The sequence below is a fragment of the Podarcis pityusensis genome (assembly GCF_964106645.2).
Source record: "Podarcis pityusensis genome assembly, chromosome: 15".
NCBI classification, from domain to species: domain Eukaryota; kingdom Metazoa; phylum Chordata; class Lepidosauria; order Squamata; family Lacertidae; genus Podarcis; species Podarcis pityusensis.
In genome coordinates this window covers 10176911-10195106 of record NC_138040.1, presented here as the reverse complement: position 1 = coordinate 10195106, position 18196 = coordinate 10176911, and the positions used below count along the sequence as shown (strand labels likewise).

General features: G+C 44.4%; 2 protein-coding genes across 5 annotated transcripts in view; one reads left to right on the top strand and one right to left on the bottom strand.

The window, feature by feature from the left end:
* GALNT17 (polypeptide N-acetylgalactosaminyltransferase 17) overlaps positions 1-3259 on the top strand; it is a 127218-nt gene extending 123959 nt beyond the window's left edge. Inside the window, exon 11 of the mRNA XM_080982992.1 lies at positions 320-3259. Within this exon, the coding sequence (XP_080839118.1) occupies positions 320-448 (129 nt within the window). The 3' untranslated portion in view covers positions 449-3259. The remainder of the gene's footprint in view (positions 1-319) is intronic.
* A 10518-nt stretch (positions 3260-13777) lies between these two features.
* The window catches only part of CALN1 (calneuron 1), a 139857-nt gene continuing 135438 nt past the window's right edge, over positions 13778-18196 (bottom strand). For all 4 annotated transcript variants that reach the window (XM_080983218.1, XM_080983219.1, XM_080983220.1 and 1 more), the window contains one exon: positions 13778-18024. In XM_080983218.1, coding sequence (XP_080839344.1) covers positions 17897-18024 — 128 coding nt within the window. In that variant the 3' untranslated portion in view covers positions 13778-17896. The remainder of the gene's footprint in view (positions 18025-18196) is intronic.

Below are 18196 nucleotides of genomic sequence, written 5' to 3'. Positions count from 1 at the left end.
CTGCAGTTCATCTTCTGTGAAAAAACTACATTATTCATCTCATGGTGAAATAACATGACTTGCATTATTCCTCCTCATTCATTTCCATGCAAAAGAAGCGCAGTGCAAATGGATGGTTTATGTAATCCATCATGTGTTGTTTGCAAACTGAACACAACAACCAACAGTGTGTACCAATCATACACACTGGATTACTGTTCCAGAAATACAATAAGTCAATGCTTACAATTCAAATCTCTGTTTATTTGTAGTTCTTGGGATTCTCCAATATCCCTACTGATGGTTCCATGCATTGATTTCTTTCCTGTTTCTTTTTCAGAACGGTGCAATTCTAAACAAAGGGACAGGCCGCTGTTTGGAAGTTGAGAATAAAGGCATGTCAGGTATGGATCTTATTCTTCGAAGCTGCACAGGTCAAAGGTGGACAATTAAGAATTTCATCAAGTAGAATGCCCTTTCTCCTTTGCTCAAGAACTGATGGAATTCAGATCTTTCACAAGGGTAGACATCCTTCCATCTCCTCTGCTCTGTTCACAATATCAGGGAAAACTCTTAAGGGAAGAGAATATTTTCTTTCTTTTTTCAAAAAAATAATTATTTATTGAACTTTGATTATCTCTCTGCTGACTCCAACCAGCTGGAAGAAAACATTCTAGGTCTGCAGTTGTCATTACGTGAGCGCTCAACTGGCATTTCTGCTGAAGAACTGTAATAAATGCTTTAAACATTTTCCAGAGCAATATTACTTTCTCCAAATGGGCCCGCAGAAGATGCAGGAGAATCAAAGAATGAGCAATTCGCAAGTGATAATATATCAACTGTGAAGGCCACGATTACTGTAGGATCCCTAGAAATATTCCTTCAATCCTACTTCAAGCTGGTTTTGAGACACTTTGGGGAGAATCCTGGACTACTAAAGGCACATTTCATAAGCTTCTTGCAGAACCTTTTCCTCCATACTAAGCACAACTTGCTGTTGTTGTTTTTGTGAAGCCTGATGTATGTGTGAGGGGGACATCCTGAATGCCAACTGTGCACTGCTCCAATCAGTAGAACTTACAAAAAGGCCCCTTTTGGCATCGGCACTTCATCCTTCACCCAGTCATTAAGAGAAGTGTGCTATTTTCCACGAACATGCCAAGAGGGAAGGGAAGGAATAATTTTGTGACGAATCCCCACCCAAAGCAACAATGATTAATTGGGTGTTTGAGTGGTTTTTAAATGTGCAATAATCAGATTAACTTTGCTTCTCCTAGTTTAATTTTGTGCAATTGTGCTTTAGAGACCAGAAATGTTCTGCTATGCCATGTCCGTGGCTCTGGAGAGCAATCTTCTTCCTTAACCAGGAGCTAGTGATAAAGGACTTTAGCAACAGATTTACATCTGGGGGTGTAATAAAAGGAAGGATTTGAGGACACACACACCCTCAAAATAAAGAGGGATTAGGTCACTGATGGTTAGAGAACATTTTCTCCATTTCCTAAGCCATCTAATAAAGCTGATGATCAGTAAATTCAGATTCACCACATGTTGAGAACATTTGGTCCTCCAGATGTCACTGAACAACAACTACCATCTCTGGCCATTCTTGCTAGGGCTGGTGGGAGTTGTAGCTGAGCAACATCTGGAAGACCTAAGGTTCCCACGGCTGGGTTAGACTAAAGAAGAAGAGTTTTGGATTTGATATCCCGCTTTATCACTACCCTAAAGAGTCTCAAAGCGGCTAACAATCTCCTTTCCCTTCCTCTCCCACAACAAACACTCTGAGGTGAGTGGGGCTGAGAGACTTCAAAGAAGTGTGACTGGCCCAAGGTCACCCAGCAGCTGCATGTGGAGGAGCAGAGACGCGAACCCTGTTCACCAGATTATGAGTCCAACACTCTTAACCACTACACCACACTGGCTGTAAGAAACTACTTCTTATCATTGTGTGGGGACAGGGCAGCTGTGCCCCTCCAAATGTTGGTAGACTACACATCCATCATTCCTGACCATTGACCATGATGATTGGGGTATTGGGTCACCACAAAACCTGGTCATCCTACATAAGTGACACACAGTATGATTAACTTCTGGAAGCTGCTGCCAGACAATACAGTGAAGTAGAATTTCTGACATGGACTCCCTTACGTCTGGAATTTCCTGGACATTAAAGTGATTTCCGCCCAGATGCTGTTTATGAGGGCCGAATACCGGCTATGTCTGGGAAATTCTGGACATATGGCAACCCTAAGTGAAGGCCACCAACTTACATAGCTTTGGAAGGAAATTATGTAAACTCAAGAATCAATGACCAGTTGCTGGGGGCATCAGTAGAACTTCAGATGTTTGTGAAGGGACCATTCAATGTGAAAGTCCAGTTGCTTTCCAGATGCATCCAGTTGACTACTGGGAAGATAGAACTTTCATCTGAAAGCAAGGCTGCTTTTATCTTCAGATGTCTGCGCATTCATTTGATTTCCAAATCCCTGCGTGCGCATTTTATTTTAAAAGAGCAAGCCTGTTTGGCAATCCCAAAAGTTGCAATGTCCTAAGAACATAAACAGTCAGTGGAAGGGAAATCATACGAATATCCCCCTCCTTCCAAAGTTTGCTCAGCCATAAAGCCTGCCAGGAGGTATTTGGCCAGTCACTCTCTTTCGGCCTAACTCTGGCTGCATTCACACAAAACACAGTAACTTTTCCCTGTTACTTTCTGTAGCATATTTGAGCTTGCACGCAGCGTATAAGCCACTTTTGGAACTCTAGTGAAATGTAGTGGAAGTTTACATCTGCAACCCAGAAAACCATGAATGAAATGATAAAATTTGGGGTGGTATACTAGCATACAGTTCTTCCCTGCCGTTTTCATGGGGGGCTTGTGGGAGAACCAAAGCATGCACATGCGGAAAGGGTGAGGGAGTGGAAATGTTGTCCGATGACGTTTTTTTTCTGCATCACACAACACAGGCTGATGTGTGCAAAATTTAGCACGCCGTGTCAGTGTATTGCTCAGAAAGCAACAGTTCTGTAACACAGCAGCTACTGCAGTATGAAAGGAGCATGAGAAAATGGGAAAGAAGCACTGGCATTGTATCAGGAAAGCTAAAGCAACATTCCCTGTGTCTGAATGCATCCTGACTCTTCCAACTGTTTCCCTAAACTGTGACATTTTGAAAGAAAACCAAGCACAGCCAGAGCCTAGCATTTCTGCCCCCAGTGGCATTTGCTAGAGTTCCAGCAGCTTTGAAAATAAATAAATTCCCAACTGGCTCTAAAAGTTTTGGCCTCATTTTGGTTGGCTTCATGACCGTGTTGCGTGATGATGAGTGAGGAGAGTATGTCTGCTTCCTGCTCTGCTGTGAAGGAGGAAAAACAATAGCAGCTGGCAGCCACGAGATGTCACTGTCACCCACTCCATAAAAAAATTCAGCTGGCAGGTTGTTCCACAACACCTCCTCCCTTCATGCAATGCCCCCAATTTCTCCTTAAATGGTTTGCAGAAACTACAACTTTGTCCTAGGGGTACCACCATGTATGACTGCGCTCCCTAGTTAGGATAAATTGGTATTGGGAATTTTTAAAATTTTTTCTTAAAAGGGGGAAATGTTTGATTCAGCACCAGATGTTCTGATTCAGAGCCGAAGAACTATTTTAGGTGTGCTACCCAAGAATGAAGAACAGACTCTCCTGCTGTGTTGCAAATGTCTGTTGACAGCCACTTCAGGCTCACAGCTGAGAGACACAGAACCAAAGTTCCCACTCCTTTGGATCTCTTCTTTCCATGAAATTTGAATTGAATTTTCTGGTGGGAGGGTCTATCCTGTGCTGGTGATGGGGACCGGTCCTGTGTGGGTGATGCTCCGGAAGCAGCATTCCTAAAGGAAACCTGCTTGTGGAGCGTCACCCACACCCTTCAGGATTGACCCACCCAGGATTGACACAGCTGTTAAGTATATGGGCCTATCCTGTGTGGTAAAAGCATCAAGCCAGCAGGAAGTTGGGCCTTCCTTCACCTGGAAGACAAAGCCAGTGATGACAGGTTGGTCTTGGCTGTTTGCAGTTTCTCCCCCTGCCCCGTTGTGCCTGCCTCTGCTTTCTGCCTGATGACCGATGATGATGATAATTTATTTATACTCTGGCTGGGTTTCCCCAGCCACTCTGGGTGGCTCCCAACAGAATATTAAAAACAGGATAAAACATCAAACATTAAAAACTTCCCTAAACTGGGCTGCCTTCAGATGTTTTCTAAATGTCAGATAGTTGTTTATTTCCTTGACATCTGATGGGAGGGTGTTCCACAGGGTGGGCACCACCACCAAGAAGGCCCTCTACCTGGTTCCCTGTAAGCCCACATCTCACAGGGAGGGAACCGCTAGAAGGCCCTCAGAGCTGGACCTTGGTGTCCAGGCTGAACAATGGGGGTATGCTGGGCTGAGGTTGTTTAGGGCTTTAAAGGTCAGCACCAACACTTTGTTCAGAAACATACTGGGAGCCAATGTATGTCTTTCAGGACTGGTGTCATATAGTCTTGGCTGCCATCTATGGATCCACCTGGGCCATCCAACGCAACTTACAGTGATCCGTGGCTGTCTGAACCAACTCGTCCAATGCCCAAATCCCTCCAGATAGCCCTGGTTTGCCTCAGGAATGTGCCAAATCCAGTGCACAGCCCTAATCATCTAGTTGTCCTCAGCCTTCTCTGCCTTTCCCTGAAATGTTCCTTTTCACAGACAGACACACATATCATCTCTCTCCTCTTGCATAGCTTGAGACTTTTTAATTGAGAGAAAAGGCAAACAAGAGTTGACAAGAGAAAATTCACTGGAACGTTGGAAGATCAAGAAAGTGCTTCTTCATGCGGTCCATGGTTAAACGATGGACCTCACTCCCATAGGAGGCAGGGATGGCCACCAACTTGGGTGCATTTAAAAAGAGATTGGACAGATTCAGGGAGGAGAAGGCTATATATGGCTTATGTTCTCCCTCCACTGTCGGAGGAGTCATGCCTCTAATTTCCAGTTGCTGGGAATCACAGGTAGGGAGCATCAAGGTCCTGGTTGTGGGCTTCCCACAAGTATCTGGCTGGCCACCATGAGAACAGGATGCTGGACTAGATGGGCCATTGGCCTGACCCAGCAGCCCTCATCTTACAATTATGTCTGCAGCCCTTTCTGGAATATTTCATGCAAACACATGGAGATTCCTAACATCATTTGGTCAGTTTAAGAGATAGTCCCGGACTATTTACTAGCAACCTGCAAGGCAGTGGTAAACGCTAATGCTTGGACTTTTTTTTCTTCCCTAGACATGTTGAAAGGTTCTGCCCTTTGTAGAGCTGTGAGCCCTAAAATTAACTACTTTGCCATTTTCTCATTTTCACATTGTCACATTTCCAACCTGTCAGGCCTTCTGTATCCCTCTGGCAGCTCAGTGATATTTTAATTCCATTCTCCAATTCCTACTTTTAGATTTCATTGCTCCGGCGGGTGGCGGGGGGGATGACACTAATCCTTTCACTTGAGATGTAAGAAAAAGAATGTGGGCGGAAGATATTGGCCAATTGCAAAGCCCCCAAAGCGCAGGCAAGGGAAGCTTCTGTGAGCCCTGTTTGGAAGTGGTGGATGCCAGGTAGCTGAAGGGCATCATGTCAATTCCCTGCAATGCCTTCGAGCTTTATTTAATTTTTTAAAAACAGTTGAACTGCCTGGTGCTCTCCAGAGAATAGAGTTGGATTATGTATATAATTTTTTTTTTAGAAAAGGGCAACCATGAGAGACATCAGCAGTGGGCCCTGCCAGTGGCATAGCATGGTTTGCCGGTGTCCGGGGCACTCACACAAACAACTGGAGAACAGGGTGTAGAGCAGGCATAGGCAAACTCGGCCCTCCAGATGTTTTGGGACTACAGTTCCCATCATCCCTGACCACTGGTCCTGTTAGCTAGGGATGATGGGAGTTGTAGTCCCAAAACATCTGGAGGGCCGAGTTTGCCTATGCCTGGTGTAGAGGGTGAATGGAGCCCACAATGGCAGCCCAGCCCTCGCAGACGACATGAACCCCCCTATAGCAGAGTCAAGCAGGGCCATGCTATACCACCTGCCAGCCCATGTAGTGGGGAGCTCAGCTGAATTGGCCCTTGGATCATCCGAGTCTTGTAAAGCAGCTCAGGTCTGGCAGCGTGGTGTGAAAATGATGCAACAGCCACACATCCTTCAATCCCAGCCTCACTAAGCAAGGACAAGGCTGGGATCGAAGGATGCATAGGTGTTGCATCCTTCTCATGCCACCCTGCCAGTCCCGAGCTACTTTGTGAGTCTGAGATCTGATGTGAAAGATTTACCCGGTGATTCATTCAGATCAGATCCCAGCCTAGCAAAGTGACACAGGGCTGGCAGGTTGATGTAAGGAGCCAAAGGCGCAGTGCCCCCCAGAAAAATGTGCCCAGGGCCATCACCCTGGCAACACCCCCCCAAGCTACTCCCTTAGGTCCTGCCATCCATGGGGCCCTGCCATCCATGGAACCCCTAAGTGGTCAAGTGCCCAGTCTCACATTGCATCCCCGCAGGCAGGGACTTTCTCATGTCAATTGCTTTTGGAGCCTTTTTGCTGAAATGTTCTTTCAAAGCTACTAGAATAATTGTCCATTGCTGAGATGTGCTCTCTGCGTGCTCGTGCATTAAGCTAAACATTTCTTACTTCAAGAGAAAGCAAGGCTGTAGGCATGATTTATTTCAGAAGAGTTCAGTTTGTATCACGTTGCGCTAAGTTGTGCTAAGCAATAACAGATCAGGCCTAGCTGCGATTCCAAAAACATTCAGCAACATTTAGCCCAATTCAGTAAACACCCAGGATAGGGATGAGGGAGAGATTTGATTCAACTTGCATCTAAAGCTGAATCATCCAGATTTGCACGTTCCACAGCATTACGAAAACTGAAACACAGCTGTCCTTTGAAATTTGCACTTCTCCAAATTTTGCAGCGCAGTTCGCCAACCAGTGTTTACAAAAATGCATGTATTGGGGGGATCTGTGCATTAGAAATAAAGATACTAGTGAAAATAACATGCAAAAATGCCTTTTATTGGGAGAAGCTGCTTGCAAAAAGTGCATACAAAAATGTCTTTTATTAGGAAGAACTTAAACCAAAATGCTGAAGGATTTTCATGTTTTTTTTCTTTCTCTCAAATTGTTACAGAAATATGGAAAGCAGAATTTAAGCTGGGGGGAATGAAAAACAGAAAGAACTGAAATTGGCAGATACTTCCATCCCTACTCAGGAGTAAACACTTAACACTAAGACAGATGCATGGAACTCATTAGAACCCTAAGATTAGTCCCTCAATTGGTACCTGCTTAGAGACTAGTTAAGTGTTATATACCGTAAATTGTTTAAATATATTTAATAAATGAAAGTACCATATTCTCAGACTTTTCCAGGTTGAGCAATTGGAAAGTCCTGCCTAATATTTAGCCAGATCCCCTTTATTGTCAGTTTGGTCGTATGTTCCGACCTTTAAAACACATGAAAATGGCTCATTTATTAGCTATTCTTTGATATCACCAATCCATTTGTAGTCTCTAAGGGATAAGTTCCTCAGATATCATGAAGAATTTACCACTCATATCATCATTTCTTATAAAGTCTGTAGGAGCAAATTTTGCCCACAAGATCCAAAAAGCCAAAAGACCTTGGAATGGTTGTAAGAACCAGGAAAACCTCTTGGTGGGAGGCGTTCCATAGGTGGGGCAGAACTACCAGAAAGCCACTTCCTGGACCTGGCAAGAAGGTGGGGTCGCGGGCTTCACGCCCACCCCACGTGCGCGGGGGCTGGGTTGCAGCCCCCGCGAGAACGAGGGAATCCCAGCTGCATCGTCCGCCCAGCCAGCCAATCGGGTGGCGGGGGGGCGTGGCTTGCCCTATTTAGGGCCGGCACGGTCGGGGCTCGCCCTCTTTTCGCCACGTCAGCCATCTACCAGAAAACTACCAGAAAAGCCACCTATGGTAGCCATCTGCCTTTGCACATTAGCAGTGCAAGTTGGTCCATTAGGGTGATGAGGGTACCATCCTACCAACCTCATGTCTGTCCTCAACTCCACCCCACCTGCTTTCCTTTGTACTTGGATCCAGTCAATGGGGGGAGCATTGCTTGTCAGCGTCCTTCTCCTCAGCCTCAGTATTACGCTTGTAAACCCCAGCAGGGAGGAGGAGGAGGTTGGGGACTAAACTAGAATTAGTTGGCTCTGCCTCTCACTGACTCTGCATCCACTTCTGGGCTCCCGTCCTTTTTCCATACCAGCACGCATGAGTACCAGACACTACTGTACATTAGGGCCAGGGGGACATGGAGGAGGGCCTCTCAATCATCAGTACTCCAAGCTCAACGTTCCCAAGGCTTTCAACTTTTTCTTCATAGGACTTGGTCTTCATGGCTTGCTTCGTGGTGGTCCTCCATGATTGGTTATGTTTTGACTGCTTTTCCTGGATTGGTGTGTATTTACAGGCATGCACAAAAGTCATGGTGCATCTCTTCTCCACTCTCCATCTCAAAGGTGTAACTTTTATGGGCCCCAAAGGCAAAAATAGGGAGAGGTGGTGATAGCGGTGGCTGTCCACAGTTTAAAGTAAATGTCTGAGCTGTTGGTGGAGATGGAAAGGCACCCAGCTCCCATCGTCCCTGGCAATTGGCTATGCTGATGGGAGTTGGAAGTACCCACCACAACAATCAGGCAATGACTTATCCAGCTTTCACCTGTGAGCAGAAAATGGCATGGCTGAGGTAAAGAGCCTTGAAATGTTGGAACTCAAAAGATTTTGCTTTGTTTTGTTGTACTATGGTTGGGGAAGACTCACCTTGCATAAAGATGCACTTAGTTGACCTGTTTGCTATGTGCAAGTTGTCTGCATGGCCACTTTTCATTTTAGAGAAAAAAAGAGTGACTTTGATGATGCTCTAAAGGTCTTTGTGACTGATGTTTCCATAAAATGGCTCTTCCTGCCCCCACTTCCCTGTGTTAAAGCAAATGGATCAAATGGGTGATAGCCTGGTTTGACTCATAACCATCAATCAGATTTATTTCCCCTTAAAATAGGAATATAGTCTTTTAAAAAAAATGTTTCCTTTGTTCCCCATGTTGTCCTGGATTTTTCAAACTGGTGGTGAGTGTATACAGAAACTGTGGATGCCTTCTGTACTCCTACAAATAAATTTTAGCAAACTGATGAGTGTTGTCTTCTCTCATTCATACAATGTGAATCCTGGTTGTCAAGTTTTTTTCTGCCTGTCCAGTTATCCACTGCTAATATTGTACCTTTTCACCTGGATCCCAAGTTACACAACTAGAACAGGAGTCATGTTCAAAAGTCACTTTTGACATGCAGGAGAATCAACAGGGTCCAATGTATAAACCCCAACCTGGTTTATACATTGGGGTTACCAAGACAATTTTATTTTATTTTATTTGGAGTTTTGATTTTCTGCTTAAAGGAGCCATCTTATGCAGCAACTGATGCGTATTTAATAACTTACGTTCTAACTCCTGAAGCTGATAGTTAAGTTGTCCTGATTTTTACTCTTGTGCCAATAAATAAGTCGCAAACACTTCTTCTCTGTTCTTTAAGAGATTGTGTTTACCTTATCTGCATTAGAAATGTGGGTGAAATGGAATAGGTCTGAAAATAGCTATCTGGTGCCCAGCATTTCGGTCTTTGTAACCTCCTTTCAAAGATATCTCTAAGGAATTTATTGCATGCTGTCAGGGGTTCAGGAGCAGAGGCAAGGGCAAGGGAGGAAACAGAGAGCGAGGGGGAGGAGGCAGAAGAAAAGATGAGTGATGACGACGACCCGAGATCTCCGAGTCTTTCCAGTGAATCAGAAGATTCACAGAAAGGAGCACCAGTGGCCAGGGCAAGGGGGGAGCCTAGGGGGACACCCCAGGAAGATAGAGCCAGAGGGGACTCAGAGGGGAGCAGTTGGAAATCGGGACCAGCGTCACCGCCAGAGAGCAGGGAAGAGGAAGGGCGCCAGGGATCAAGCGCTGGCAGCTCACAACAGGGGGGAGGGCACGAGTCAGGAGTGGCCACACCTCCATCGGGGAGTGAAGAAACGGTCAGACGGAAGGTGGAAGGTTGGGCGCGCGCGCCAAGTTCAAATGCACAGGAAGGTGGCGCAGTAGGCAGCCCGGAAAGGGAGCCAGGTCCTAAAGCCCGCCGAAAGGAGGGAGAAGAGTCAGGGGGGTCAGCGTCAGCGTCAGCGTCAGAGGAATCCCGGAAGGAAGAGACCCCGGGGGGCAGAGGGACCCAGAGAAGAACAGTCAGGCGGAAAAGGTGGAGCAGGGCTAGGATATTAAGTTGGTGTACAAGGGGCGGAGACTCAGACGGAGCTTCGCCGATCTAACCATAAGACGTAGGGTTGCACGCAGCAGCTTGAGAATGGAAACTGTAACTCAATAAAGACTTTTATTTAATGATCGCTGGCTAGCGTGATCCTCTGTGAGCTAGGATCTGGAAGCAACTCTGACACATGCTTTTCAGAGTTCAGTTTTGGGCTATAAGTCAAAAGGAATGCCCTTCTCTTGTTGACCTCAGCCTTGGTGCATAAATACATCCAGTGCTTTTTTTGTCAGCATCTGAAATAAATATTAAAATGTAGGCAGTGTGTTGGTCTCAACTGAATTTCTCTTCCCCCAGCCATGAATCAGAAGTTTTAGAATTTTCATTGAATAAATGAAAAACTCAAATACAGAAGACGCATCAGATAGCAGTTTCTAAAACATCATTACCGTATCTAGGAATGAAAAACCACCAAGGCAGTCTTCATGGCAAAACAGGAAAATTAATGGAACTACAGGATGAAAGCAAATATTATTTTAGGATTTGACTATTTCCCCACAATTTGCACCCAATGTGGGGGAATAACATTTGTTTCTGCTGGGAACATCATTTCCTGAAGGTAAGCTAACAGAACTAATTTTTGACATGGTATTTCAACAATAATTCTTCTATTATTGTTTTTTCTAAGTATTCTGCCCTGAAGATACACATTCCAGCAAGCAAGGAGTGTGGGGGGGGGTGTACCCAAGAGCTCAATATAATTAAACATGGTGCATGTAAATGAAATAATGCACATTATGCAGAAATTAACAAATTACAGTGTATAATCTATCACATTTCTATCGATATGTATGATAAACACTGATGATGCAAAGTGTATAAATGGGAAAAGACAGGAGGGGTTTCAGTCCCACACTGACCATTCACTGTCTCATTCTGCCCTCTGGTGGTTAACTGCAACTTTTAATGGGTTTATTGCTTTTGAACAGGTGAGTCTGGATCCTGATAGCATGTACTCCCCTGATAGCACAGAAACCACCCAGGTCTCCAGTATCTGGAGACATAGGGGCTGACTCTTAGGGGCCAAGACAGTCTCGGCCCCCTCAATCTATTTTTTGAGGGACAGCACCCCCTCAAATTTCAGAGCGCATTCCCTGACTCTTTGCAATGCCATGTAATGTCACAGCGGGCCCCCTCAATCTTCTGGAGAAGCTGGCGCCTCTGTCTGGAGATGTTGGGGTTTAAGGTGGAGTCTTTTATATGCAAGTTGTATGGCCTACATTCTCTCTCTCTCTCTCTCTCTCTCTCTCTCTCTCTCTCACACACACACACACACACACACACACTGGTACCTTGGTTTACAAACTTAATCCATTCCGGAAGTCCGTTCTTAAACCAAAGCGTTCTTAAACCTAGATGTGCTTTCCCATGTTCCATTTCCAAGGCAAAGTTCACAAACCAAAACACCTACTTCCGGGCTTGCAGCGTTCTTAATCCAAGTTGTTCATAAACTAAGCTGTTCTTAAACGAAGGTACCACTGTATATACTCTCACTATTCTGAATAAAGGGCTAACTTAGAAATAAAGGCAGGTGCCTATTATTATTTTTATCAATCAGACTTCTTAGTCACTTGTTAGCCAAAGGTCTCCAAGTGGCTTAGAAACGCAAATAAATAGAAAAGCAGAGCAGCAACGGCAATACCAGGGCCACACTCATACTTTATATTTAAAACAGTATTGAGTTTAAAGCTCTGTGGGGGGAATAAGGGTCTCCTAGCAACTCTCAGCACCCTGAACAAACTACGCTTCCCAGAATTCTTTGTGGCAAGCCATGATGACTTAAAGTGGTACAATACTGCTTAGGGTGCACAGTCTATGTTGACTGCATTTGTGCTCCAGAAGATCACTCTTTTCTAGGCTTCTTCAGCCTTGGCCCTCCAGATGTTTTTGGTCTACAACTCCCATGATCCCTAGCTAGCAGGAGCAGTGGTCAGGGATGATGGGAATTGTAGTCTCAAAACATCTGGCGGGCCAAGGTTGAGGAATCCTGCTCTTTTCCATCAGGGGACTGAACATGCATGAGAAGTTGTGGACCTTTCCCAGATTTGTTGCCATTAGCAAATACATTGTATTTCATTCTTGAACCACCTTGCGGTGTCTCATGGTGGGCACCACACTTTTATCTCTTTCCCTAGATCTACCTAGTCATGTTCACTTAGTGACTGCTGCCTGCACCACCAGTGGGGTGGTAGACAGGACTACTGCAGAGTTATTCCATCAGTATGCTTGCTTTCTGAAGTTGTTAGTAACCAGGTGCCACACATAGATGAACCAGAGAGCCCACAGATTGAGGACCTTGAGGAACAGGCAGGGCCCCCTCAATTCAATGCTGAGGATCTCCTTGAAGGGCCTTTCAGGTAGATCCCTGATGAAGAACCCCAAGAACTGTCAGTGGAAATGTGAGAGCTCCCTCCCAGTCCTTGAGAGTGCTAGGTCCGGGTGAAAGAGCTACAGCACAGAATGTGTCTACAGATCCAGAGTCATTGGTCTGCTTGGGCCTACCCATGAGTAAGTGATCCCTGCCAGCAGCTCTGGTTAGGGCTCTATATAACCTTAAAATTCCAAAATATAGACATGCTTTTACTCTCACAACACTGAATGTATTGCCCTCAGCTGTACTTAAGGGACGATTCCAACAGATTCCACACACAAAACACTCATGTCCCTGTGGAGATGTCAGCACCAAATCAGTGGCACATGCCCCCCCCCCCGTGTGCACGCTTTACAAAGACCTGAGGAATGAGATTATCACCCCTCTTTTATTGTCCATTCTGGGTCGCCCAACCACTGCCACAGTGTATTTTCTCCTGGCAGATCAACAGGAGCAGACGACAGCAAAGGTTGCAAGGTTTTTAGCTGGGGCAATCAGAATAAGGTCCACTCTTTGATTGCTGATTCAGGCCCCTAAACAGTGTTTTATATAATCAATTTTTAATTTTGTTCTGTGTTTATAGCAATGTTCTTTGTTGCCATGGCCTATGGCTGATGCAAATAAAGTATCATTCATTCATTCATTCATTCATTCATTCATTCATTCTGGTTAGGGTTGTTTTTAGGAGGCTCGCTCCTGAGCCTCCCAGTTGCTGGAAACAACACAGCTCTTTGGTTCTAGTTCCCCTGCCTTGATGTATTGTACTTTGTCTGAACTTCCTGTAATGTTGACCTTGGACTGTTACTTGACTTTGTCTCTGGATTATGTTTGGACCAGGAGTGATGCTTTGTCATCCACCATGTTTTTATCAGCAGACCTGTCCTCACTGGTGAGTCATTTTCTGTGACTGGGTCCCTTCCCATGCCAGCCAGTTGTTCTGGAAAACAGATTTAGGTTTCAATGTGAACTGAGTAAAATTGCTCTCTCATCCCTACTCATGACTGAAAGAGAAGGGTGGTGGAAAGATACCAGAACTCAAAAGAAGAAAGCAACTTTATTACTATTGCATAAGTGATTAAAATTAGACTTTTTTTTATACAGATAAGATATTTACACTGCTGTTTGGTTAAATAGGCAGGATATATGGCAGTTTCTTCCCTTTATATACTTTGTACAGTGCAATAATATATAATGTGTGTATATATTAAAATAAGTTCTTTTCTTAAAAAAGGTAGCATGCAACGGACATTATTTCAAAATTTATTCCTTTGATTTTATCTGTACCAAGGTTTATTTGCCACCATTCCCACCTTCCCTGCACTTTTGTTTGAAATAACGTTTTGTCGACATAGGAGGAAACGAACATTGCTGGAATCGAAGGAATGAAAATGGACGAGAGCCCTTTTCACACGTTCAATGGGAGAGATGGTCTATGCTGTCCGAGGTCCAAATCTTTTTCACATTCAGCCAAGGACCTGCATGTAATTGGAAAACCTGCCTGGCAATCTGCCACAGTAGGGCTGTGCACCAGCTTGGGCTGAAGCCCGAACCAAATTGAACTGACTCAGGTGAGGGCTGGTTGCACAGGGTGGTCTGGAGATGTCAGTGGGTGGAAGTGTCAGGCAGATAGGAGAGGCAAGGTGAGGCGGGAAGAAAGACAAGCTATATTGCAGGGCTCTGTTGTTCACAAGTGCCTTCCCTGCAGGGAACAGCTGTGGAGCAAAGGATTCAATCCTGTGGGGTGCTTTTTGGGGGGAAAGCACCCTGTCCCTTTGCTCTCAATCAGGAAAGGGGAGAAAGGAGCCTTTCCTTCCCCAGCACCTGACTGTATGTTTAGTTAGGATTTTTACAAACCGTAACTAAACATGACACACACCTCTGACTTGATTTGGGGATGGAAGTCTCTGGGTTGGGATGGCTGTGCACCGCCCTATTATACAGAAATAGAGGCTGAATTTAGGTCTTCGACTAAATGAGTGGAATTTGAGGGGGCAGCATGATTCTCCCTGACCCCATCATGCATACAATGTGATCTTTAGTTGTGAGAATAGGGCAAAGGCTTTAATGGGGTAACAAACCATTCCCCCCCCCCTCCAGTTCTAATACAAAATCCTTATAATTCTTGGAATAAACCAGAACAACCTGACCCAGCGACATAACTATACTCTAAGAAACTATCTTCTATAATAAATAGAAACACTTACAATGTGCTTAAGACGAAGGGTACACTGGGCCTGCCCATGTTTCCACGTCTGACAAAATATCTTTCTAGGGACGTTGCTGAACATGAGAGAAGCTGGCTGTGATGAGACATTTCTACTCCACCCCCCTCAACAATAGTAACCTAGGGTGCAATTAAATTTTAAGCAGGTGATATGCTGAATGCAAGCTCTTGAAACTGATCTAGACCCTTGGTTGGCCCATCCCTCCCTCCATCTCCTGGAGTCTACACAGGCCTGTAACTGTTCAGGGTCTTGGATGTAGCTCTGCTTACCTGTATATGCAAATGGTATTGCCTACCACTGAACTATAACTTCTCCCAACTAGCACTGTGATACTTCTGCAGCAGTGAGGCTCAACTCTAGACTAGTTTGGCGAAGCAAGAATGATTTGGTTTTGCAACCTTTTTTCACACCTGTGCAGGATCAGGGCTTGAGCAATGATAATTGGATTTAACCACATAATGGAACAGCGTGGGGCAGGAAAAGTGAATGAATATCTTTGTCTCAGTTTAGGTTTTATAAATTTACTATTACATTGGTGTCGGACTGTGTTTTGACATCAAACTGGGTTGTTGTTGTTGTTTAGGGGAGGAGGTGTAAAATTACTAAACCCCATGCAAAAATTGTGTTATGATCAAATCTGATCACAATGCACACAGAATGTAATGAGAAAGGTTTTCTAATATTCCCAGTGAGGACAAAACTATGGCCAATGTGGAGGAGGGTCATTCACACACATTTCTTTCTACTGTTGCTAATAATTTTGCTCCTTAAAACCATTCCCATTTGCTACTATGATTGAATAATACCAATGTGTGTGGGTATGTTTTAGCCATTTATACCATGCCTTAAATGGCTACATTTGCACAGGTGCATTGACTGCCTGAAAAGGAGGCATTTTGTCAATATAAGTATAATTAGTTGTATAATATCCATATGTTTACATTTTTATATATATACCTAGTAGTTTTTATGTTTTTATTGGGGATGCTAAGTAAAAAAAGAAGACGACTGAAATCTTTCAGTCAGGCTTACTCCCAGTAAACCTGGTATATCATTGTAGCTTTAAGTTGGGAACTCCTCAACAGACACCTAGGTATCAGAAGTTGTTTGAAACTCCATCTTTGTCACCACTTTTGAGAAATACCTGTTCTGCAGAAATGAAAGTTGCTCTTGTCAATGGGTTCATTCAGCTCCTGGCATGGTTCAGAAGAACATAAGGAAACCTTGCTGGATCAGGCCCACAGTCCATCCAGTCTGGCATCTTGCTCTCACAGTGTCCTACCAGGTGCCCGTGGGAATCCCTCAGGTAGGACCCAAGCACAAGAGCACTCTCCCTTCTTGTGGTTTCCAACAACTGATATTCAGAGCCATAGTTTCCCTGACAGTAGAGGCAGGGCACAGCCATCACGGCTGGTGACCATCTCTAGCCCTCTCTCTCCATGGATTTTGGAAACCAGCTAGATGCTCCCAGGTCAATGGGTTTCAGACTACTGAACTGAACAGCTGGGCAAAACTCATTGCCTACGACTGCAGCTTCTCAAAAGGAAATGTACATCTACAATGGCCTTCATTTCCCAGATGTACAAAACAGTTTTATCCTATTGAGTGGACATCTCCTTATAAACCAGACTTTGGAAGAAACCTTTTGACAGCTATAAAACCAGGCTGTCAATGGCTTCCAGCCATGATGGCTATGCCACTGCCATTGAGATTGTGCTACTGAATACCAGTTGCTGGAAAACGCAGGTGGACAGAGATGTGTGGCACTCATGTCCTGCTTTCAGATTTCTCACAAGCATCTAGCCAGCCCCTGAGAGAACAGGATGCTGGACTGTCATATATCAGACTACCAGGTTCTGATCAATAAACCCCCTGACAAACCATTATGGGGCTTTAGGCCCTAAAGAGCCTCCTATTGCGCTCCCCAAATCATTTGTTATTCTCTCTATATTTTTTTAAAATTTATTTCCTCTAGTTATGGATTGGCATTGTAAAACGGGAGCAAATGGTGACTAGGTTCAGAAACATTTGAATAAGACAGACTAGAGGAAGGTCAACAGACTGACTGTACATTAAATATGAAGCCATTTATGAAGTAGGCGCCTATCACAGCACTGTTTCAAAATGTGGTAGGAAGACTTTGCATTGGCCTTAAATCTCCAGGGTGCTGCATCTGATTTTTAAAAAACCCTGATGGAAAAAAAAACGGGCAGTGGACACAGGGAGTGCAATAATAATTTTAAAAAGAAGCAAAACGGTGGTGGGCCACAGTCTTATATTTAACAAATGAACAAAATCCTCCGGACTGCATAATTTGTTAATTATGCATTTGATTGTCCCTGTACAATCCCCTGCAATGCCAGCAGGGTTAAACAGAACCATTGAAGTCAGACGAAGATAAGCAAAAATGGATGGTTTTTAAGCTTACTATGGTGGTATAGATTTCAATTTCCTGGGAAAGCTGAACCATTAGAAATATATAGATATAGATATAGATATGCTTCAGAGTTTCTGTAAGATAGCTAGCGGCAAAACTGTCTCCAGTTGGTGTCGCATTTTCTGGGTGGCCACAAAATACCGCTGGGTGAATGTGAATCCTCATTCCAATCTCCTGCCACCACGCCAAAAAATCAAAAATAAAAATTCAGGGCTCTTCTGGGTTGTTTTTTATTGCGTTAGGAAACAAAAACCATTAAAGCATTAAGACAGCCCTTTTATGTCCCTGCCAAGAGGATATAGTTGATTTACAGGTATGCTGCTGGCCTGGGGTTCTCTATCGAACCGTCTGTCCTTATCCATCCGCCATTCTGTCACCCATGCGATCTCTCCTCCTTTTTTCCCATTTGTTTTTAAAGTTGATCAGGGAGAAAGTTCACCGGACAGCATGCGCATGCGTGGATCGTTTTTTTTGTTTCACAGTGTTATATGGCTACTCCATGCCACTTCGGAGGATCTGGTTGGCTGCAATCAACATGACACTGATAATAAAGGCCATAGCAAAAGCGCATATTAAGCTTTTCCGTACACAAGTCTGTCGGTTTTGTTTTTGAGAATGCACTAGGGGAGAGAGAGAGAGAGAGAGAGAGAGAGAGAGAGAGAGAGAGAAAGCATAATGACCTTTTTGTTTTAAAGTTACTGTATTTTTCCGTCTATAAGACGCCCCCATGTATAAGACACCCCCCCCCCATTTGGGGGGACTCAATTTTAAGAAAATGAGGAGAGATGGCCC